Source organism: Wyeomyia smithii, chromosome 3 (assembly GCF_029784165.1).
Source record: "Wyeomyia smithii strain HCP4-BCI-WySm-NY-G18 chromosome 3, ASM2978416v1, whole genome shotgun sequence".
In the NCBI taxonomy this organism is placed as follows: domain Eukaryota; kingdom Metazoa; phylum Arthropoda; class Insecta; order Diptera; family Culicidae; genus Wyeomyia; species Wyeomyia smithii.
Window position 1 is genome coordinate 193,623,186 of NC_073696.1, and position 23,082 is coordinate 193,646,267.

The 23,082-nt window shown below is 40.7% G+C and overlaps 3 protein-coding genes across 3 annotated transcripts in view; all 3 read right to left on the bottom strand.

Annotated features, from left to right (window-relative positions):
* The window catches only part of LOC129727557 (cytochrome P450 4C1-like), a 36,084-nt gene extending 15,984 nt beyond the window's left edge, over positions 1 to 20,100 (bottom strand). Inside the window, exons 1-5 of the mRNA XM_055685491.1 lie at positions 19,495 to 20,100; positions 19,182 to 19,434; positions 19,000 to 19,126; positions 18,771 to 18,944; positions 18,287 to 18,710 (exon numbers count right to left, since the gene is read on the bottom strand). Coding sequence (XP_055541466.1) covers positions 18,287 to 18,710; positions 18,771 to 18,944; positions 19,000 to 19,126; positions 19,182 to 19,434; positions 19,495 to 19,846 — 1,330 coding nt within the window. The 5' untranslated portion in view covers positions 19,847 to 20,100. The remainder of the gene's footprint in view (positions 1 to 18,286; positions 18,711 to 18,770; positions 18,945 to 18,999; positions 19,127 to 19,181; positions 19,435 to 19,494) is intronic.
* LOC129727559 (probable cytochrome P450 313a1) lies at positions 7,193 to 8,038 on the bottom strand. The gene is made up of 2 exons (XM_055685494.1): positions 7,630 to 8,038; positions 7,193 to 7,558 (listed from the first exon to the last, which is right to left on the bottom strand). The coding sequence occupies exons 1-2, from the start codon at positions 8,027 to 8,029 to the stop codon at positions 7,383 to 7,385; spliced, it is 576 nt and encodes a 191-aa protein (XP_055541469.1). The 5' UTR covers positions 8,030 to 8,038; the 3' UTR covers positions 7,193 to 7,382.
* LOC129727558 (probable cytochrome P450 313a4) lies at positions 8,111 to 10,114 on the bottom strand. Its single transcript, XM_055685493.1, has 3 exons — positions 8,826 to 10,114; positions 8,515 to 8,767; positions 8,111 to 8,461 (listed from the first exon to the last, which is right to left on the bottom strand). Exons 1-3 carry the CDS (start codon positions 9,175 to 9,177, stop codon positions 8,269 to 8,271), a joined length of 798 nt encoding a protein of 265 aa, XP_055541468.1. The 5' UTR covers positions 9,178 to 10,114; the 3' UTR covers positions 8,111 to 8,268.
* Positions 20,101 to 23,082: the final 2,982 nt, after the last annotated feature.

A 23,082-nucleotide genomic window follows, 5' to 3' on the forward strand; every position in this document is an offset into this window, starting at 1 on the left:
GATGAACAGACATTATAATAACAATTTGCACTTTAAAATACCGTTTGATACCGGCATTACGGAGCTGCTTGAATTTAATGATTGAACTAGACTGAATCTACCTGTACGAAATTTTTGCCGTGATAAATCAATAAAAAATATACAATTTTTGTCATGAGTTTTTGTGTTAAATTCTATTTGATTCGATTGAAAATTTTTGAAAACGACTACACTACACACTACAAAAAGTCGTTCTTTCAAAAAATTCATAAATAATTTTTACTCTATCTTGTGACAATTATTCTGAATGGCATCGGTTTTAGATGGTTGAAAGTAAAATAAAAATAAGATATTCGCAAAAAAGCAGCACCTTATTTTTAGTGTATATATTTTTCTAGTCAACAAATTGATTATATTCCGATAGAAAAATAAATTTCGTACAAGAAAAAATAATAAACTTCATTCGACAAAAATATTCGTCCTGCAAAAGATGAGTCGTTTGTGGAATTTAAAACAACACTATTGCTGGCGCTCCGCTCTGAGCGTCTCCATCTCGCAGTTGTTAATACCTTTCTTTCTTTTACCTGTGTGGACTCATTACTGCGACCAGAGATTAGATCTATTGTGATATTGCCCAGGTGTTTTCTGTACTACGTACTTCATATAACTGGCAGTATCACTATTGAAGTAAGTGATACGCTTATCGTTCATATCCGTGCTTGTGTGTAAGTTTTTTTACCTTTCCGTTTCAAGCTTACTGCTCTACTACACCGAGCGCCTCTGTCAATCCTAACAATATCGCCTAGTTACAATTCCCTGTAGAGAACTTTCATACGTTACTTAAAACCAGTTTTATTATAATAGGGACTTATTTTTATTAGAAGGAGAGTCAACAGGGGTTCTGTAGAATTCAGATTGCAGGAAGGGTACGTGGTGGGGAGCCTGAGAATAAACCCATGCTGGAGTCATTTGACAACCAAATGGCCTGATTCTACTAAGATTCGAACCCACGACCACTCGCTTACCAAAGCGGACTCTGTAACCTTGCGGCTACGGAGCTCCCCTACCTTTCTTACTTACTTCAGCAGCTTAGTGCCGTGGTGATTCAAGTGGTGATCAAGTATTTTCCTCTATTCGTTGCGTTCCTGAGCTACTCGTCACCAATTTTCTAGGGTACTGGACACTCGTAAAACCGCTTTAACCTGGTCATGCCAACTAGCACGTTAGGCACCAGCGATTTCCAGCGTCGTGGAATCTTTTTACTTGTGTTATTGTCGGCGGTTACTAGAGATCCTAGGTATACGAACTCATATACCACTTTGAGTTTATCGCCGTCCATGATCACCGTTCGTGGGAGGCGAAGGTTGGTTTCTCTCTAGCCTCTTCCTTTCATATACCTGGTTTTCGACGCATTAATTCCTAGTCCAACTCTTCTAGCCTTCACTTTAAATCTGACGTAGATTGCCTTCACCGTTCCAAAGTAAGAGGTTGTCTACGAAGCCTATGAGTTGACTACCTTTGCTGAAAATCGTACCTCTGATTTCGATGCCCGCTCGCCGGATTACTCCTCGAAGAGCAATGTTAAACAACTTGCAGGATAATCAATCTTCTTGTCTCAACCTTTTGCACACCTCGAAGGGATTCGGGAGTGTCCCCGATATTGCACACGTAACACACCGCTCGATTCAAGGTAGCTTTGATGAGTCGTGTCAGTTTATCCGGAAATCCGTAGTCGTGCGTTAATTGCCATAGCTGGTCTCGACTGTATCATATGTTGCCTCGAAGTCCACGAAGACGTGATGTGTGGGCACGTTGTACTCCCGGCATTTCTGAAGGATCTGTCGGAGAGTGAAGATTTGACTCGTAGTAGCGCGAGATTGTGTGAAGCCCGCCTTGTACTGCCTTACGAATCCTTTTGTTATAGGAGAAAGACGGTGGAGCAGAATTTGGAAAAGAACTTCGTAGGTGCCGTTGATCAACGTTATTCCACGGTAGTGGCTACAGTATAGCAAATCGCCCTTTTTGTAGATGGGGCATACAACTCCATATATCCATTTCTACGGTAGTTTTCTACGGTAGTCCTTATCTGCGGCTCGATTGGTTTTTAGTGACTCAATTTCCTGTTTGATCTATCGGATATTGGGAACTGGGATACTGTTATCGTCTGTATGCACTCCAAGGTTAACTTCCCTTCCGCCTTCTTTCGTTATGAAGGTGCTCATCAAAAAACTATTTCCATCTGTCGACCACATCGCGCTCGCTTGTGATCAGGTTTCCCTTCTCGTCCCCACACATGTCTGGACTCGGTGTGTAGCCCTTCGGGATTGTTTTACTTTCCCGTAAAACTTGCTCGCGTCATTGTCCGAAACAGTTGTTCTAGTTCTTCACGATCTTTGTTCTTCTGCTGGCGTTTCTTTCTCCACAGCAGCGATGCCAACCTTTTTTTTAAAGAAAAACTGGAAAAATTCAAAATGAAAAAAACTGTAGAAAACTTTATATATGAATATGAAAAAATTTCTTTAATTTTCAGGTCAAAAATGTTGCGTAAATTATAAATTTACACCGTGTTACTGCATGTAAACAAGAAAGGTGAAAGGTGTTATTTTGATTTTTTTACTGATGGGGAATATTGTCACTAGATGCAAGGTCTGGCTTACTCAAAATTTTGAAGAAAGCTGGATAAAACTGGAATTTTTTTTGAAAAACTGTGGATATTCAACCTTTAGCTGTTTTTCTGGCGTGCCCAAAAATAACTGGAGATATCCAGGAAAAACTGGAGGGTTGGCAACGCTGCTCACGCAGAATCGTGGGCAAATCATTACGAGCTCGTCGATTTTATCAAGCTAGTTTTTTCCTCTTCATCGCTCGCTTACATTTCCTATCAAAACTGTCATTTTGTCGGCTCGACGCTACTTTACCTAGTGCCGCAGCTGCGGCCTTTTCGAGCGTGAGTTGCCCCATCCATCGTCGAGAGTTGAGTCGTCGAGAGAGATAGTTTCTTCGTGAAAGGTAGAGTCTCGTCACGTAAGCGCGCCCAATTCCTGGTAGCCTGTGGGTTGTGCAACTGCCGGATGTTTGGCCGAGGAGGACGGTTTTGTCGTGTGTAAAATACTGTGGATAGTTTTGAGTGCACATGTACTGCTACTGTACTGGTGGTGGACCGAGTGTGTATCCGCGCCCCGAAGGGAACGTTTGTTTGTGATGTTCGAGAAAAACCGGCCATCAATGAGAAAGTGGTCAAATTTATTTATTGTTCGGTGGCCAGGTGATCTTCAGGTGGCTTCGTAGATATCTTTGCGTGAAAAAAGGTGCTTCTAAAATTACCAGGCCTCGGGAGGCTGTTGCATCGTAGGCACTATCACCGGTTTATTCATCACTTCCCTACCAATATCCGTTCCCAGCTCGTTGCTCCACCTCTGGACCATGCTGCCACGGACTCTCCATACCTTCCACCTTTGCGTCAGATCTCCGGCAGGGCCACGATGCCGAATTTGCAGGATTCTAACTGCTCGAGCAGAACCCTGTCTCCGCCAACAAAATTTTGCGACTTGCATTTCCAGGTATCCAGTTTCCATTCGTGGTCCGTTTATCCGGTATGTATTCAGTTAAGAAGAAAGAAAATGTCATTCACGTATAATAAACAAAAAGAGGGCCCAGGAGAGAACCTTGAGCAACCCCGGAAGTTACTTCTATTGGGTTTGAAAAAGAATTTTGAATGCGGACTATTGGTGTTCGTTTTGTTAAGTATGACTGTAGCATTCCAAAAATTTTGTTTCAATTTCGTATTTTTCGAGCTTGAAGAGCAATAAAGGTATGTCGATTCTGTCAAATGCCTTGATGAAGTCCATATAAAGAGCTTCTACGTGGACGCGTTCACGCTCAGAAGAGTTGGGATTTCCGAAGAGGTCAGACCCCCTTCTTCCTTGTCAGAATACGACCGAGGTCCCACCATGGATTGGTTATCATTATCTTCGCTTGGTTACTAGTATCCCTGCTTGTATAACGAAAAGGTAGGGATAGGAGTTGCTAGGCAGGACGTGACGGACCAGAATGGAGTCTATTTTATGCCTGCAAGTACATGAATGCACTGCCAAGCTATTTACCAACCAACATCTAATGATTTTGATTTTTCTTCAGTCAGTGCAAGCGGGCTAACGATGGTAATAATGATGCACCACAAAACAGCAATTTGTTGTGCGGCGTTACTGAAACATTTTGGAAACGATTTTTCAAGCTAAGACCTCAAGTCAATCCCAACAGTTTAAACTGATATTTGTGGCTAGAGCTAGATGAAAATAGATAATTGTTTGAAAATATCGAAATCAAAGATGGGGATCTTCGGTCACTGAAAACTGAAAAATTTTTAGTATGTGACTATTCGTTTTGAAATCCGAAAAAACTATTTTTGGTTAAATTTACAATCTAATTTCTTTTTTTGTCTTCTAACTATATTTTATATTTTTGTGAAGGTGCATGTAATTTTACAAAAAATGAACGAGAACTGAGAATGTGAATCAGGTTTTAGGAAAATTATACTTCATCCTGACAGAACTCGAGCCAGCGTCGCGGAAAGAACTGGAAAGATACATTTTTCAGAACCCAATATCGTATCACCCTCTACCATTGCGCCCGGTTCCTAACACATCTCAATCAACTACACACATTACGTTGTGAGAGTTATGTTTATGACTGAAAGAGAGTGTGTTTCCTCATACGCAGAGAATACCTTCGACTTGCTGTTATATCTATGTACCTGCGTGATCGGGGCTGTCAGTCGGTGTTTTCTTAGTCATCGTTCTAGTGAAAAAATATATTCGAAAATCAATAAAATATGAGTGTATTTGATTAGAATGAACAGTAGTTAAATATAGGTTACATGCGTCTAACATATTTTATTTATCTAAAACGTTCTAGTCGGTTCATCATAATGCGGTTAGTTAGTGTTCTTATTATCATGCTTGATCGTTCCTCGGACTGTTAGCATAGCAGTGAAGTAGTTCTTTTTTTTTATTTTTTGAAGTAGAATACTTCTCTCAGGAAGTTCGGCTACATAGGGATGTGAAATGAAAATCTAAAACCGAAAAAAGTGAAAAATATGTCCAATTTCAAATGCTAATAAATCGGTTGGTATTCGATGGATTTCCTTCGTTCTTGCAGCAATAGCTTGGAAAATCTTCTAAGATTCTTCCCAAATGCAGATAATTGTAATTTTATTTTTCAAACTATTGTACTATTGAAAATAGTCAAGCCTTGTCAAAACGAAAACTTTGGCCTCTGATTGGTTGTTATATGATTGCTTCCCAAGCACGGTCGACAGAATCATAGACCTTGCCATTTGAAATGTGCTATTTGGCCTATATAAGAGCCTGTTTCACCCGAAGCCGCTCATTATAATTCTAGACTGCAACAACAGCAGTCCTCCCTTAGCAGCAGCAGTAGCAATGCAGCGGATAACAGCCACAGCTGTGGTATGGCAACGGATAGCGGAGCGCGTCTCAGCATCGATAGGAGGACCAGGTGATGTAGGGCAGCGGATACCAATGGCAACGGAAGCGTCCACTACTGTGGCAACGGGGATAGCGCAGCGGTTGGCGTTAGTCTCAGCATCAATATAAGCAGTGCCAGCTGATGCAGTGTGGCATTTTAGTGAAATGCTGTCTCTGAGCGATAGCAGGCACACTAGCAAATGCATCCAATGAAAGAACGTTCTGGAAGGCTTTTCAGTGTTCATTTTCCCCCAAGGAATACTTTATTCGCACTGCCAGTGATAACGCAAAGATGTGATCGGCATCTTATCAGACATTGAATTAAACAACAAATTGTCCTTTTCAGGATGAAATAAAAACCTAATTGAAGAGTTAATATTTTTTCTTAAATCAGTTTACACTTTCAAGAAATTTGGAACAGATATATATTTGGCTTGATCTCCGTGTCTCAGAACGTACTGAATTATCTTTTCCTTCAGTCATGAACACCAACCATCCGAAAAGCTTTCATTATCAGCATAAAAATTAATTTTTCGCATAATCAAAATACAAAAATTATCTAGTCCAAATCATGACAAGCAACTATATTATTGAGAATGGTCAATCCTTGTTGAAGCGCGAAATTCGACTGATCTGATTAGTCGTTAATATGATTGCTTCCCAAGCACGGTCGACAGAATCATAGAACTTGCCATTTTGAATTTGCTATTTGTCTGTATAAAAGTAAGGATGGGAATTATCAACTGAAATGGCTGTCGATAGTTATCGATGATTTCCTACTACTATCGATAGGTTTTTCATCCCTATATAAGAGCCTGTTTCAGTCGAAGCCGCTCATAATAGTTCTAGACAGCGACAACAGCAGTCTTCCCTTAGCAGCAGCAGTAGCAGTGCAGTGGATACCAGGCGGATAGCGGCCACAGCTGTGGCATAGCAATGGATAGTGCACTAGTTGCAGCGGATCTCAGCATCGATAGCAGCTGGGCCAGCTGATGCAGGGACAGCGGATACCAATACCAGCGTATAGCGGCTAAAACATTGGCATGGCAACGGATAGCGTAGCAGTTGCACCGGGTTTAGCATCGATAGCAGCTGATACAGTGAGGCACTTTAGTGAAATGCTGTCTCTGTGCGAAAGCAGGCACTAGTAAATGCATTCAATTAAAAATGTTGATTTATTTTGACTACACATAAGCCGTCTAGTTTCGAGTGTTAAATCAGCTTTTCACTGTTTATTTTATCACAAGGAATACTTTATTCGCACTGTCAGTGATAACGCTAAGATGTGATCGGTATCTTATCCGATATTGAATTGAACAACAAATTAAAAAATGACTGACACGCAAGCAACCGGCTTTTCTTTCTTGTGAAAGTATTCTACTTCATTCTTGCGGTCGTGGCTTTGCACACAACCCTCCTGTGATTTTTTTTTAATAGGGGGGGGGGGGGGGGTGTTAGTTTGTAATGATTTATTTATGTACTAAAATATCTATTCAGAATTAGTATTGTGTGTTCTGCCACAAATGGTGACATTTCAACACTATTATATATATTTGTACGCTATTTAGTATTATTGAATGTTATTAGCTTACGCAGTTAAGATAATGTAATTTTAGGAAAATTATTAAACCTACTTGTCAAGAAAAAAAAGGTATAAAAGGAATAAAACGAAACTTAAAATAAACTTAAAATTAACTTAAAACTATCTTACTGATTATAAAGTGAAGTAGTTCTGTGATTGTGCTTGTCATAGCGAGTAAATTAACCTTGTGCTAATGGGCTCAACTGAGGATTGCCTGTTTTGTTTCGCAGTTCAATGCTTATTTCGATTGCGAACTTTTACTGTAATAAATAATTGAAATTCATTAATATGTTTTATTTTTATACTTTTGGGTACACATACACATTGCACTTGAGTTATTTGATTGGTAGTGATTTGCGACGTCTCAAAATTAATCCCGGTTCGTTAGAAAACTTTAGCACAGAATCAATTTTTAATTTCAGATCCATGAGACTAACGTTACTTTTAAGTTTAAAGCTTTTTAACAAATGCACAACCATTATCTTGAGACTCATCATGGCATATCGATGACCTGAAATAAAAAAAAAAAAACAATTTAATTTGCTACTCATTATGAAGTATAAAGTTGCCGTCTTGACCTACCTATGCAGCTACGATTACCGCCACTGAAAGGAAGAAAAGCGAACGGATGACGCTTGTTTATATTTTCTTCACTAAAATTTTCCGGATCAAATTGTTTCGCATTAGGGCCCCAGACATCTTCCCGGCGATGCAAATTATAAATATTTAAAGCAAACGATGTACCAGTCGGTATCAGCATTCCGTCCAGCTCGATGTCGCTCGTTGTTTGTCGCAGAATAATTGGGACTATAGGAAAATGGCGGAGGCTTTCTTTGATGAACATTTCCGTGTATTGCAATTGTCTCAAATTATCAGAAGCGAAGTGCAATTTACTAGCCGGGGGAAAAACTTCACTGATTTCTTGATACACTTTCTCCTGAAGATGTGGATGTATCCCGAGCAGCTGAGCAATGAATCCCATTGCTATTCCCGTAGTGTCATAATAAGCATGATAATAAGCATGATTTTGCATAAACATAAAAGTGCGTCAAACATACCGCTGTGATCATTGTGCCAATGTTATGGGTCACTTCGATGTCACTCAGAACTTTCAAATCATGAAGATCAAGTAATTGGTCTATGAAAATTTTTGGTTTCTTATACTCATCCTGATTATCGATTTCATTCGATTTCAGCCGTTCTGCTCTTTGATTCAGGACGTTACGAAAAACCTGCCAATATTCTGCAGCATTTTTTCACATTCTTCACAAATATTGTGCAAGTTACCTTATCAACGAATTCCCACGCATCTTGTCTCATGCTTTTTTCCACTCTAAAAGCCTCCGTGAGCTTATAAATAGATTCCAAGCATGTGAAAAGATTTAAACACCTTTTTGCGACCAACTCCAAAATACTGAATGAGAATGCTCGTAAGAACTAAATAATAAGTTAACACTTATTACATACCCATTCATATTGCAAGCAAACTTTTCAGTGTCGCGGTCTTCATCGATATCAGAACCAATTGTAGTAGCACAAACCATGGCCACAGTACATCTTGTCGTAAACTTTGTTATTTGAACCTCACAATCTTCTGGAATCTGTAATAAACGTTCCACCAGCTTCCGTGCATATCGATCAAAAATTGGGAAGAATCTGTACAAAATCTTGTGATTGAAGGACGGATTCAGCGCCTTCCGTTGAACTTTCCAAATGTTAGCTATGGTCGAGTTGTGACATGAGTGAAATATTTATTGATCGTGCGAAAAACTACTCACAGGGGGCCGCAAACAAGCCGAAATCTATTTTGAAAAAATCATAAATGTACGGCTTTTGAATGCAGTGCGGGTGCGTTAGGATGCCTCGAATCGAATCTGGATCGCTGGTGCCAATGAACGATATTGGGCCCATCCACGCTTTAAATAATTTGGCAGGGTTTTTCATTATGTGCTGTACATTATCAAACATTTCCTCGTCGTTTTTCCACAAGAATGACAATAAATTTCCGACAAGGGGATAGCATGGTTGTGCCGTCGGCATATCCTTTGCAAACGACATCCGTTGTCGAAATTTTATGTAATATCTCAAACATAATGCTAAGAGCACTAACACAAGTATTTCTACTATCATTGCCAATAATTTAAACAGACTTGATCGATAGAATACTCACAGTTTGACTGATCGATGGCGAGATTGGATAGTAACTTTTATCGTATCATTTCAATTAAACGATGATTGATAAACCAAGTCATCGCCATTAAATTACGGGACTTAATATTAAACTCAGATAAAAACAGGCACATGAATACAATGTGTTTAAAGAATCGAGCGCAACAATCTGCCAAGTAGAATAAAATGATGCCAGCAAATATTAGATATATCTGAGCTCTTCCAGTCTACTAAAATGCATGTTTGTTCGCATGAGAGAATGCTTTGTTCGATCAAATCGTTTCATCTGTAGGAGTTGAATTCGAGAAAAATATAAGTGATAAGTTTTCACATACAAAAACTAGCTCAGTCAATTATTTTCCAGTTCATATGTAAGCATTATAATTAAAGTTTGCATTCAAAAGTATCTACTATTTGATACCGGTATTAGAAATTAGATGATGATACTAAACGAACACTTATGGTACTAAAGCTCTGGGCATCTAACTGCCATAATGTAATGTTATGTGTTGTGCTTAAGTCACTTTTTCATAAGATTTAATGATAAATTGATGAAAAGTTAAGGATTGTGTATGACATATAACCGCATGGCTGATATTCTTTTAAAATCAATGCTGCAATATTCAATCGCTACTTGTTGTTGTTGTCCATAGATTTAAGTTATTTTAACTACCAAATACTGTTCTATCAAAACAAAAATAATTATGGTCGATTTATCGCCAAATCGATCGACTAGCTCAGGAAAATAAATAATAATTAAAGTTGGCAGTGCATCGAAACATGTGACATGGCAGTTATGATTTTCAGTAACTGGTTTTGGTTACAAAAACATATAATCTTGGTATTAAAAGCAATGGTTGGGATTTGAAAGATAATTCACACAAAACATAATGACAAATGAAAATCAGCCAAAATACGAAAAAAAAAGTTTTCCTCACTCATACTTACCTCACTTAACTTTGTTGGCCGACGGTCCATTAACCGGTCAAAGGCCGAACGAATTAGACAGTGCGAGACCTACCACGAAGTCAACGACCTCTTCCTGGCTCTCTGATGAGTATAGTTTTGGCGGCTCTCTAGTAAGACATTCTGGCTACATGTCCAGCCCACAGAAGCTTGTCTCGTGGTGTTACCTTCCCTATACCAGCATGTTTGTTCGCTTGGAACAATCCGTGATTCATCCGTCTGCACCGCACTCCATCTTCCAATTTACCGCCAAGTATCGATCGCAGAACTTCACACTCGAAAACTCCAAACACTTGTTGATCAGCTTCCTGCAGCGTCTTTGCTTCATGTCCGTAAAGGGCAACTGGAAGGATCAGCGTCCTATACACCGCTAGTTTTATGCGAGTTTGCAAACTATGGGACCTTTGCTTGTTACGTAGTCCGTAGATGGCCCTGTTCGCAGCTGCGACCCGTCGTTTTACTTCGCTGCTCTCATCGTTACCACATGTCGTAAGCGTAGTAAGAATAACGAGTTCATCAATCACTTCAAATCGTTCTCCAATCAATCTCTACTTCAGCACCAACACCACCGGAACTACCACGCTCCCTGTTAACTACCATGTACTTTGTTCTGGCAGAATTAATGCTGAGTTTCAGCATTGCCACTTCCCTTTTGAAAGGCCTGAACTGCCTATAATCGCATACCAGTCCCATATGGATTTTCATCGTTTTTGAGTTAAAAATCAAATTCTATCTATTTCTTGCCCTACTATCGATTAAGGAAACAAAAAACTATATTTTATTCGAAGAAGTCAGAAAAAAATGTGAAGTAAAATTGTCCCATCTTAAAAATAATCGCATATCAGTCCAACCAAATGTTTTTCCTGAATATGGCCATATTTTTTTCTTCAACTCATATAATAAATACTTGGTGCTGTTTCACAAGCTTTTTACTGTTAAAAGATCATCAAATAATTAATAAATGCCATGTTATTTCAAATAAATTCTACACAAAAGTTAATTTTAAGTAGACACTGAAACTGCAACTTTTTTTGAAAGTTCGTTCCCGAAAGGTTATTGTTTTCGTCAATAAGAGGGATAATACCTTGAGCAAAGCTGCTTTCTGTAAGGATTTAATTTCCTGTGGATGATCTACTCACTTCAAATGGTCATTAAAGTTGAAATTTTCAGAATTCAGAAGAAATCGTTTTTAGTTGCTTAGCTAAAAACAGCTTGTACCTTTTTTCATCGCCGTCGTCTTCCGTCAAGTCACTGTTGTAATGAAATTGGAAACTTCCCTTTCTCAATACCACTTTTCCAATATGCTAAATGCACGGGCTATTGCGGAATAATTTTATTCAGCACGTATTGCCGAACACTGAAGACATAAGAAAGGAAATTATTCAGTAGCAACAGTAGCATATCCAAAACTTCAACCTTATATTTTGCTTTTTCAACGACGATCTTAAAGTCGGGGTAAGTAATGGGTGGACGTCTCCGCCATTCTCCATGCATCATATTTAGAAGTTATCTGCGGCCATGAATGTCCGCCCATATTCAAAATACTCGAGAAAAATATGACTACTCCTGAACCGAGCGGTTGAAAGTGAGACTGGTATGCGATTATTTTGCTACTCGATGGTCTTAATAACAGCATATCAGTCTCTTCCTTGTTTTTCATTGTAATTTTCACGAAAAAGGCAATTCTTCAATGTAGAAGTTATGATTGAGGTCTATTTCATTACATTATGACGAAAAAATTAGAATAACCCACCCCAAACAAGTGAAATACGCAAAACAAGAAAAATATCTTCAAGCGCTGTTTTCTCAACTCGATGATTTTCCAGATGGGACTGATATGTGGTTATAGGCAGTGAAGGCCTCCTCCACGACCCTACGGTTGATACCGATGATCGTACCGTTTCTTCGCACGTTTGTCCTTCGTACTGCACCTTTAGGACAATATTGAGAAGTAAGTTGGAGAGCGCATCCCTCTGTTCCAGTCTATCTAACGTTACGAATGCGATGGATGTCTCGTCAGCTATTCGCATGCATGATCTCTTCAGCGTCAAATGACTCAGCTTGATTAGTTTCGTCAGGAAACCGTTACCTACCACAGCTCTTTTTTGACTAAGTTGTTGTTGCCTTAAAATCTACAAACAGATGGCGAGTTTGTATGTTATATCCAAGGAACTCATCGAGGATCTGTCGCAGGGTGAAAATTTGATCCATCGGGGAACGCTTCTGTCGAAGACCAGCACGGTATTCGCCGACGAAAGATTTCATTAACGGTTTCAATCATATGCGGAGTTGAGCAACGTAATGCCTCGATAGTTACAACAATCCAATCGATGGCCCTTCTTGTGGATTGGGTATTGGGTATGAGGCCTTTTAACTAATATGAGGCCTTTTAACTAGTCGTTCGACGTTTGTTCATCCACTCAGATCCTCAGTATGATCTGGTGGATCACATAGTACAGCCGCTCGCTTCCCGCTTACAGAAGAGGGGCCGAGATACCATCCGTCCTAGTGGCCTTGCTGTCTTTCAGCTTACTAATCGCCTTTTAAACCTCCTCCTGCGTTGGTGGCTCTACAGATTGTCCTGTCCTGACTGTAATTGTCGGTTTAGACGTAGGCAGGTTACCGTCCATGTGGACCAACTTCGCAGCGAGCTGTCAAAATACGGTGGAGAAACGCTGGCTAGAGCCGTGCACTGGGTTGTTGTCAAGGTTTGGGAGGAAGAACGAGTACCGGAAGAGTGGATGGAGGGTAATGTGTGTCTCCTCTACAAAAAGGGTAACAAGCTGGAGTGCTGCAATTACCGGGCAATCACTCTGCTGAACGCCGCCTACAAGGTACTCTCCCAAATACTCTGCCGTCGACTATCACCATTTGCGAAGCAGTTGGTGGGGAACTACCATGCGGGATCAGATATTCGCGGTTCGGCAGGTTATGCAGAAATGCCGCGAATACAACGTGCCCACACATCATTTGTTTATCGATTTTCAATCGATCGAGGCCAGCTATGGCAAATTATATACGACTACGGATTTCCGGACAAACTAACGCGGTTGGTCAAAGCGACGATGGATCGAGTGATGTATGTAGTTCGAATATCGGGGGCACTATCGAGTCCCTTTGAAACCCGAAGAGGTTTCAGGCCCAGTGAAGATGGTTCTCGAAACTAATCCGCCAGGGATGAGACGGAGAGGTGCACAGCAGGCAAGGTGGATCAATCAGGTTTAACACAACCTGCTGACCCTACGCAGACTGCAGAGCTGGCGAACTGCAGCCATGGATCGAGTGGAATGGAGACGACTCTTACGTACAGCAAAGGCCACACCACGGCTCGAGACTGTTTGGTAGGTAAGATAAGCAGGGTTGATATTTGTTGACCCTCTTGAGTGAAAGTGAAAAAAAGCATCCATAAACGTTATTTTTTTACAATCCTTTCAGAGTTCTTCCTTCCCGCTTTTTGCATGGAAGTGAACTATCAAAATACCTCATTATATTTCATGCGATGAAAGCAAGACAACAAAATCAGTTTATGAGTTAACGAAGATTGTCAAGGCATCGGTCAGTGTCAGTGAAAAAGTGTTTCGGTGAGGTTCATTTTGGTTGAGTGGACTGTTTGTTTTTCTTTTTCGCTTTGAAGTGAAGATCATTTGGTTGGATTTGTCGTCAAATTTTATTTTGTAACCGTGAACGATGCGCGCGAGCTATTTCATTTGAATATAACAGCACGTTACTAGGACGAAAATCTAGTGTATCTGAAAGAGTGCTGCGATCATTGGAAGTGAAAATTGAATCAGCACTATCAGCACTGAAGGTAAGTAAGGTTACCGTCCATGTCGTTACACATTATCCAGCTCCATGGTTCTTATACAACGCCATCAGCTTTCATTCAATCACTGTATGTGAAAATGCATTGTCCTCTCTGTGCGTGATTTCAACACGGTCGACAACCATGCGCAGATCTTAAAAACGACGCTAGGTTCCCGGAAGACTTAACATCAGTAGCAGCCGAAAAAGGCGATTGTCAATCAGTACGAATCTGGGGGCAGGTTTCTCCATTTGGATGCCTTCAGGTGTGTTTCCGAATATTCAAATGTGGAAAATCAGAGTTACATATGGCCATTCGTCTGGTCGCGGCAAAGTTCATCAATCTCAGGTCGTTTCCATTAGTTGACGAGTAAAGGCTATACATTCCAATGACTGGGCGGCATAATTCCTTCCTCCCAAGCCGTCAGCTTGCATCTCCGATGACGACTTCTGCGTCGTGTTTTGGACACTCGACATAGGTTCGTTCAAACTTTTCCTGAAACTCATTTTTGACTTCATCGAATTTGTCGTTTGTCGGTGCGTAGGTGTTTAATCTGTAGTTCAAGAATCGGACGTTCAAAGTGTCCCATTTTCAATCGTTAGCCGTTTTTTATTTCCGTGTTCGTAGCCTAGTTCTCTACCGATTGTCCCGTTTCATGTTTCTAATTTCGTTGATCGTGGTTAGGAGAGGTCCCTTACCAGAGTTGCGATACACACATCCTACTGATGGGGCTGCCATCCCTAGTAATAATATTAATTTTATCAATGTTTTATAGCGCCTAATACAACTGAAACAGCGCAATAAAACTTTGATAAAACCAGTTTTGTTACTTGGGATCTTAGGTGTAGCTAGATACAGTATTTCATGATTCAGCCGTTCGCTACGGGTCAGACGCTGTTTTTTCCGCCCCTAACATAGGAACACAGCCGCGTACAATTACTCATATCCCGGTCGGCATGTCGTGGAGGTTGGGATAGAAGTTACTGGGTCTATATTGAATTTTATTGAACGTTTTAAGATGTTGGCCTGGAATCGGAAGTCGCCATCTTAGATTTTAAAATGGCATCCTCCTGGTTCTAAAAATACTCATATTGGATGGTATTTGATTACTTTAGGCTTTTTTCAAGAACTGGAAACCGCCATCTTGGAATTTAAAATAGCGACGGAGTAGATTTTTTGCTTCTGTGCACATTCCTAAGTTCGAAAATACTTATTTGACAATTCTACAGGCGCGTAAATCTTGCAAGGTTACAGAGTCCGCTTTGACAAGCAAGCGGGTCGTCGTGGGTTCGGATATTATTGGAATCAGGTCATTTGGTCAAAAGGGTTAAACCTTATACACAAGCACGGATTTAGCAGGTCACATACTACCAATAATATGAAGTACGGAGCATAGAAAAAAAAACCTGGGAAAAATAGATCAAATGTTTCTGGTCACAGTGTAGAATCCACACAGAGACAAAAACCTCAGAAACCGAGGGAACAGTGTCAATAGGATTTGATCGGGTTCACATAGATTTTTTTTTCGGTGAGATGCACTTTCACCTTTTTCCGTTTTTTGTTTAATCGTGCAATTGATGAAAAGTGATGATGTGCTTGTACCGAAGCTTACCTGCTTTCTAGCTCACTAATATGTGATAATATTTTAATTTTGTATTTGTATTTTGTTATTTAAACGACTGGTAGTAATTATGTGGATGTTTTTTGTTTTGGCTTTCTCAGTCTTGTTTTAAAAAAAGGAAGTACATGACAATCTAGATTAATTGCCCGACGTTTCGGCCGTTTTGGTGGCCTTTTTCAAGAGAAACTTTTTTTGATGAATATTAAATGAAAGTTTTCATCACAGCCGAACCATAAACCAACACTACAAGACTTCCGACAGTTGAAATCAACCGTTTAGACAAATACGACACAACTAAGTGAGTGACTATGTTAAATTTTGTACTATTGTTACAAACATTCAATATCAACTCGAACATGGTTTTCCAACAAAACTAGGCTGATACGTGCCACTTTCGAAGGCTCTACATCATGCGTCAGGATAGCCGGTAAGATATCGGACTCCTTCGTGACGTTAGATAGTTTGAAGCAAGAGAGGCGTGCTGCCAAACTTATTGTTCAACATCGTATTGGAGGGTGCTATACGGAGGGCTGGTGTGCAAAGAAGCGGCACCATCATTACGAAGTCTCACATTCTTCTAGGTTTCGCGGACGACATCGATGTCATTGGTATCAATCGTAGATCAGTGAAAGAGGCCTTCGGACCTCTCAGAAGGAAAGCTGCCGAAACGAAATACATGGTTGCTGGTAGAGAACGTGGTAGTCCGACGGATGTTGGTGCTGAGGTGGTATTAGTTGATGGGGAAACTTTTGAAGTAGTCGACGAATTTATTTACCTGGGTACATTGGTGACATGTGACAACGTGCAGCTGCAAACAGGGCCTTCTACGGATTGGGTAACCAGCTGAGGTCCCGTAGTCAGAAAACCCGTACAAAACATGCACTCTACAAAATACTAATTCTTCTCGTGGCCCTCTACGGCCATGAAGCATGGACGTTGAAAGAGGCCGATCGGCGAGCTCTTGGCATTTTTGAGCGTAGGATTTTGCGTGCAATCCTTGGCGGCAAACTAGAAAATGGTGTTTGGTGCAGACGCATGAACCATGAGGTACCAGGTGTACAAATCGGCGGATAAAGTTAAGCGGATGAAATACGGCAGGTTGCAGTGGGTTAGGCATTAGGGTGGGTAAAAGTGATCGATTTTCCAGAACCAAGTTTTTTTGATTCCTTTTGCGGCCCCAAACAACCTCGAACTTATCGGAAGTCGATTGGTTTTGTCTCCGCTTGGCGCATTGCATTTCAAATTTGTATGTAAATTTATATGAGAAAACCTACTTTTTTGCATTTACCTTTCTAGAGAGCTCAATAATGATCTAATAATGCACTACATTATGTAAAAGTATAGTATTTTAGATGCCTAACAACTTTGCATAAGGCACTGAAGAGCTAGGATGTCCCCAAGAAGAGCTATAGCTGTTCAAAGTTGGGATTTAAATGCAGAAAATCTTGTTTTCTGCCAACATTACCAATGTACCGGCGCCAGTAGCATCAGCAATAACCTGTCGTAACGAGTTTATACACTCAGCTGGATCAAACAAACAAATTCAGGTCAATATTCTAGGCGTAGGTAGAATCTACAACGTGTTTCAGAGGTTACTTCTGATGGAAATCCGACTAACGCCGGTACATTGGCAGTGTTGGCAGAAAAAATGATTTGCAACATAAATTTCGACATACTCAACTTTGAACAGCTCCAGTATTTTTTTGAGACACCCTAGCTCTTTGATGTCATCGGCCAAGTTGTTAGGCATCAATAAACCTACCATTCGAAGTCATGAAACCTATGGTTCGAGCCACTTTGAGCTCTTTAGAATGGAAAATGCAAAAACGTTGGTTTTTCCATACAAATCTCCATATAAATTTTAAATGCAATGCGCCAAGCGGAGACAAAACCAATTGACTGCCGATAAATTTAGGATTGTTTGGGGCTCCAAATAGAACAAAAAAACTTGGTTCTGGCTTTCTGCTATCAAGTTTCGTTTTTTTCATATAACGATTCCCCACCCTATGGGCATGTAGTTACAATGCCGGAAGAGCGGCCAGCGAAGACTATAACTAGCGAAAATCCCGATAGAGGCCGTCGACTCCGAGGTAGGCCCCGCACTCGTTGGATGTGTGCTGTCGATGAGGATGCCCGCGAAATAGGTGTTAGGGGGGTGATTGGAGGATAGCAGCCCTAGACATGGCGACGTATTCTGGATTCGGGATTAGATCGATAATCGGTCTGTCGCCGTAAAAGTTAAGTAAGTTAGTTTCGCCTACGAGACAAGATTTAAATCGAGAAAAAAATTATAAGGTCGAGTGAGGTTTGTGAACATTCGGTAATTGGATTTAAGAAACTCAACCGGCACTTTGAATAAACAATTCTAAATAACCCAACAATTAAAAACTGCGTAAAAAGTGACTTTACTTTGGATAAACGTACGGAACAACCATAGAAAGTGCACTTAAGTTATTTGAGTGGTAGTGATTTACGGCGTTCCAAAATAACCCCTGGTTCATTAGAAAACTTCAGCAGAGCATCCATTTTGAATCGCAGATCCATGAAACTCGCGTTACTTTTAAATTTAAAACTCTTCAACAAATGTACAACCATCACCTTGAGGCTCATCATGGCATATCGATGACCTGAAATTTAAATAGCATTCATTTCAAAGCAAATGGTTGCCATTTTAAACCTACCAATGCAGTTACGGTTACCGCCACTGAAAGGAAGAAAAGCAAACGGATGACGTTTGTTTATATTCTCTTCACTGAAATTTTCCGGATCAAACTGTTCCGCATTAGGGCCCCAAACATCTTTTCGTCGATGTAAATTATGAATACTCATAACAAACGTGGTACCAGTTGGTATTAGCATTCCGTCCAGCTCGATATCGCTTGTAGTTTGTCGGGCGATCTGTGAGGCTATAGGAAAATGGTGAAGGCTTTCCTTGATAAACATTTTTGTGTATTGTAATTGTCCTAATTTTTCAGAAGTGCAGTGCAATTTATCAGTTGAGGGAAAAACTTCACTAATTTCTTGATACACTTTCTCCTGAAGATGGGGATACATTCCGAGTAGCTGTGCAATGAATCCCGTTGCTATTCCCGTAGTTTCACTACCCTGTATCATAATTAAGAATAAGAGTGATTTTACATTAACATGAAAATGCTTTCAACATACCGCCGTGATTATTGTGGCTATGTTATGAGCCACTTCGATGTCACTAAGAACTTTCAAATCATGGAGATCAAGTAATTGGTCTATGAAATTTTTTGGTTTCTTATACTCATCCTGATTATCGTCTTCATTCAATCTTCGTCGTCCTGTTCTTTGATTCAGGGCATTACGAAAAACCTGCGAATATTGTCTAGCATTTTTCTACATTCTTCGAAAATATCCCACAAGTTACCTTATCAATAAATTCCCACGCATCTTGTCTCATACTTTTCTCCAATCTGAAAGCCTCCGTGAGCTTGTAAGTAGATTCCAGGCATGCAAAAATGTTCAAAATTCTTTTCGAAACTAACTCCAAAACACTACAATTAAGGATTTTCGTACAAAATGAATAATAAGAAAAAACTTGATACCCACCCATTCATATCGTAAGCAAACTTTTCGGTATCGCGGTCTTCATCGATATCAGAACCAATTGTAGTAGCACAAACCATGGCCACCGTACATCTTGTTGTAAATTTTGTTATTTGAACCTCTAAATGTTCTGGAGTCTGTGATAAACATTCAACCAGCTTCTCTGCATATCGATCAAAAATCGGGAGGAATTTGCACAGGATCTTGTGATTGAAGTACGGATTCAGTGCTTTCCTTTGGACTTTCCAAGTGTTAGCTGTGATCGAGTTATGGTATATCAATTGAATATTAATTCACTATGCGAAAAGCTACTCACCGGGGGCCCCGAACAGGCCGAATTCTAATTTGAAAAAATTGTAAACATAGGGTTTTTGAACGCAATCCGGGTTCGTTATAATGCTTCGGATCATGTCTGGGTCAGTGGTGCCAATGTACGATACTGGACCCAACCATATTTTAAATAATCTGGCAGGAGTTTTCATAATGTGCTGTACATTATCGAACATTTCCTCGTCGTTTTTCCACAAGAGCGACAATAAATTTCCGACCAGGGGATAGCAGGGTTGCGCCGTCGGCATATCCTTTGCAAAGGACATCCGTTGTCGAAGTTTTATACAGTATCTCAAACATAACGCTAAGAACACTAACACAAGTACTTCCACTATCATTGCTAGTAGTAAAAACCGTCTTTATAAACAGATCGATTGGATGTTCACAGTTTGACTGATCGATGCGTGTGATTCAAAATAAACTTTTATATTACCATTTCAGTCGCGCGAAGATTGATAAAGTAAGTTCTCACTCACAAATTACGAGATAATACATTATACGCAACCAACAACAGACACACGAATACAATGCGTTGAAAAGGTACTACCAGTCTCTTAACATGCATATTTGTTTGCATTTTTCGATCAAATGATTTCATCTGGAGTTTTTTAAATCGAGAAAAAATATAGGTACGTGAAACACATTGTTGCATACAAAAACTTGCTCAGTTCATGATTATTCAGTTCATATATAAGCATCATGATTGCCATGATGGATGAAACATTAATATTTATAAACTTTAATCAAGTAATAAAGCCAAATTTGGTATGTGAGAATTTTTGTGTACGAGACATGTTTCTATGATTTTTGATATTCCTCACCTCTCTGGAAGGAGGTTCCCATGCACATAGAGCATAATATCCTGTATAATTCGAGAATTAAGCGAGCAAAAATTAGAAGGAAACGCTTTTATAGACATAAAATGCGTATGATGTTGGTTTGGCGCCCCTCTCTTCTCTGTCCCATAGAAATAAAAACACACAGCTTTAAATGATGGGAATGATGCACAGAAGCAAAAAATCGGTCCTAAATTCTTGTTTCTGGAAAATAATTCCAAATTCTGGTTTCTTGAACACAGCCTAGAACTTCAAAGCTTCAATCAAAGCTCCGAAATTCATAAGTTCTTATCTCACACCTCCAAGAGTCATATGATTACACTATATTGGCAGCTGAAACATGGACACAGCTAGTTGTTGTTGCCTGGGCAATGTTGTCACGGCTTGGGACTGTTTAGTAAGGTTAGGAAAACTGCCGAAAAAGGCCGATAGTGCGGCTCAAAACAACATCTGATCACCATGTTAGGAGCGGCTGATCAACGAAACAGAGCTGGCATGATGGTCCCCCGGTTGGGGAAAGCCAAACGAGCCGCCCCAGAATCCATATGTTACAAACAACGTACGAGATAATGCGAATCGGAACAATCGGTATGAACCTAGGCAACTAAATAAGGACTATGATTGGAAACTTTGGACATGTAACGGCAACTCGCTCTGCTTCGACGAAGCAACAGGATAATCTACGACGAGCTACATCCACGCTAGTTTTAAGTCGTATCGCCGCAGAAACTATGTTGGACGAGGTAGAAGGTATGGAAAAGTGGGCACCGAGCAATTGCTTTCTACCAGAGTGATGGCACATCCAGCGAACTGGGAATCGGCGTTATCGTACTGGCCAAAATGCGCCAACGCGGGATGGGGTGGCATACGATCAACGCAAGTTGAGGATAGAGGGCCGGTTCTTCAACGTGCACTACCCCCATGAAGGAAGACCTGGCGACGAGAAGGGAGCGTTCTACGCGCAGTTGGAGCAGGTCTACGATAGCTGCTCGCGACGGGACGCGAAAGTCGTCATTGGGGACTTGAGCTCTCAGATAGGACGAGAGCCAATATACAGACAGGCATGAAACAGCCAAAACTCAGTCCTCCGAAGGAAAAAGTGCCAGCAAGAGGACATCATGCCAGGCAAGACACAAACTGCCTTGTACGACACTGTGCGGTATGCGCAAGCGACCCTTAGGCACATTAGCCTGTACGTACTCTCGAGCTTGCCACGATGGCACGAGGTACCCAAAACCTTGGACCACACTGGCCCTCCATACCTAAGTATGGAGGTAGACACGCTAGCAAGGACATTGCGCCTGCTGCTAAGGACCGCTGAGCTGTTTGCCATCATGCCATGGAAGCTTTTTTTGTAGGTATAATCGACGTGGCTCCCGAACGTGAGCTTGTCATCGATCATAACCTCCAAAAGCTTCGAAGAATGTTTTGAAGCGATCGTGCTCCGATTTCCTGTTATTTACAATGATGACCTCGGTCTTATGGTGCGCTAGCTCCAGTTTTCTGGAGTGCATCCAATCTTCCACTACGCGTATGGATAGCGCGGCCTTTAACTCCACCTCTCTAATTGACTCGCCGTAGACCTCAAGAGTTATATCATCGGCGAAGCCCACAATCACCACTCCTGGAGTCATCATACATGGCATTCCGCAATACCGGACCAAGGATGGAACCTTGCAGTACACCTGCGGTAACAGGGATGCTTTTCTGACCCTCGTTTGTGTTGTACACTAGCACTGGATTCTGAAAGTAGTTACCCATAATCTTGTACAACGGCGCCGGCACTCTGAGGCTCTGTAGCGCTAAGACTATGGAGTCCCAGCTGGCACTGTTAAACGCGTTTTTCACGTCGAGCGTGACGTTCGCACTGTAACGAATGCCCCTCCTTTTACGTTGGATTGCAACCTCAGCTGTTCTGGTGACGGAGTAAATTGTCTCCACCGTAGACCTACACCGTGTCCAATATATTCTCATACAAATTGAAACTACATTTATTTTACAACAGCTGTTCCGATTTTATTAATTATTGTTCGATTTTTTTTTCTCATCAATAATTTATTTGACACGGCACAAATACAATTCAATGTTTAACGGCGTCATTTATATCTGGTAGCTTACTTTCTAAAGTATCTTATTAACTAAAAGCAAATTTTTTATCCTCGCTGCCGACTACGAGCTGAAACTAAATCTAACTTAAAGCTAGAATGTTTTGCATTAAAAGCACTGGTTTGTTGTTTGATGGTTTTCCATTGCAATAGGTAAGGCGTCGTACACAAATTACGTAACGCATGAAGGGGGGGAGGGGGGTTGAGTCTGCGTTACTTATTGTTACGTAGGGGGGAGGGGGGGGGGTAGTAGAGACAGTTACGTAACTGTGATGTTTGCTCGAAATTGAAAATTTCGGAGGGAGGTCAGGCTGATCAGCGTTACGTAATTTTAGGGGGGAGTCATGTCGAACGTTACCTATCGTTACCTAGGAGGGGGTCTGAAATCTAGATTTTTAGCGTTACGTAATTTGTGTACGACGCCTAAGCAGCATATGTAATACGTTCCGCTACTGGGTCAAGGTATTACGGACTGGCATATTGAATCGGTTTCATCAGAGGACAACAGATCAAAGGGGTTCGATGTTATGGTAGAAGTGGTCACGGTATTCTTCAGCATCTTAGCGTAGGAACGCTTTGAACGCTCCTTAAGTGACCGCTTGATTTTATCTCTGCGCTGCATGTACACCGGGC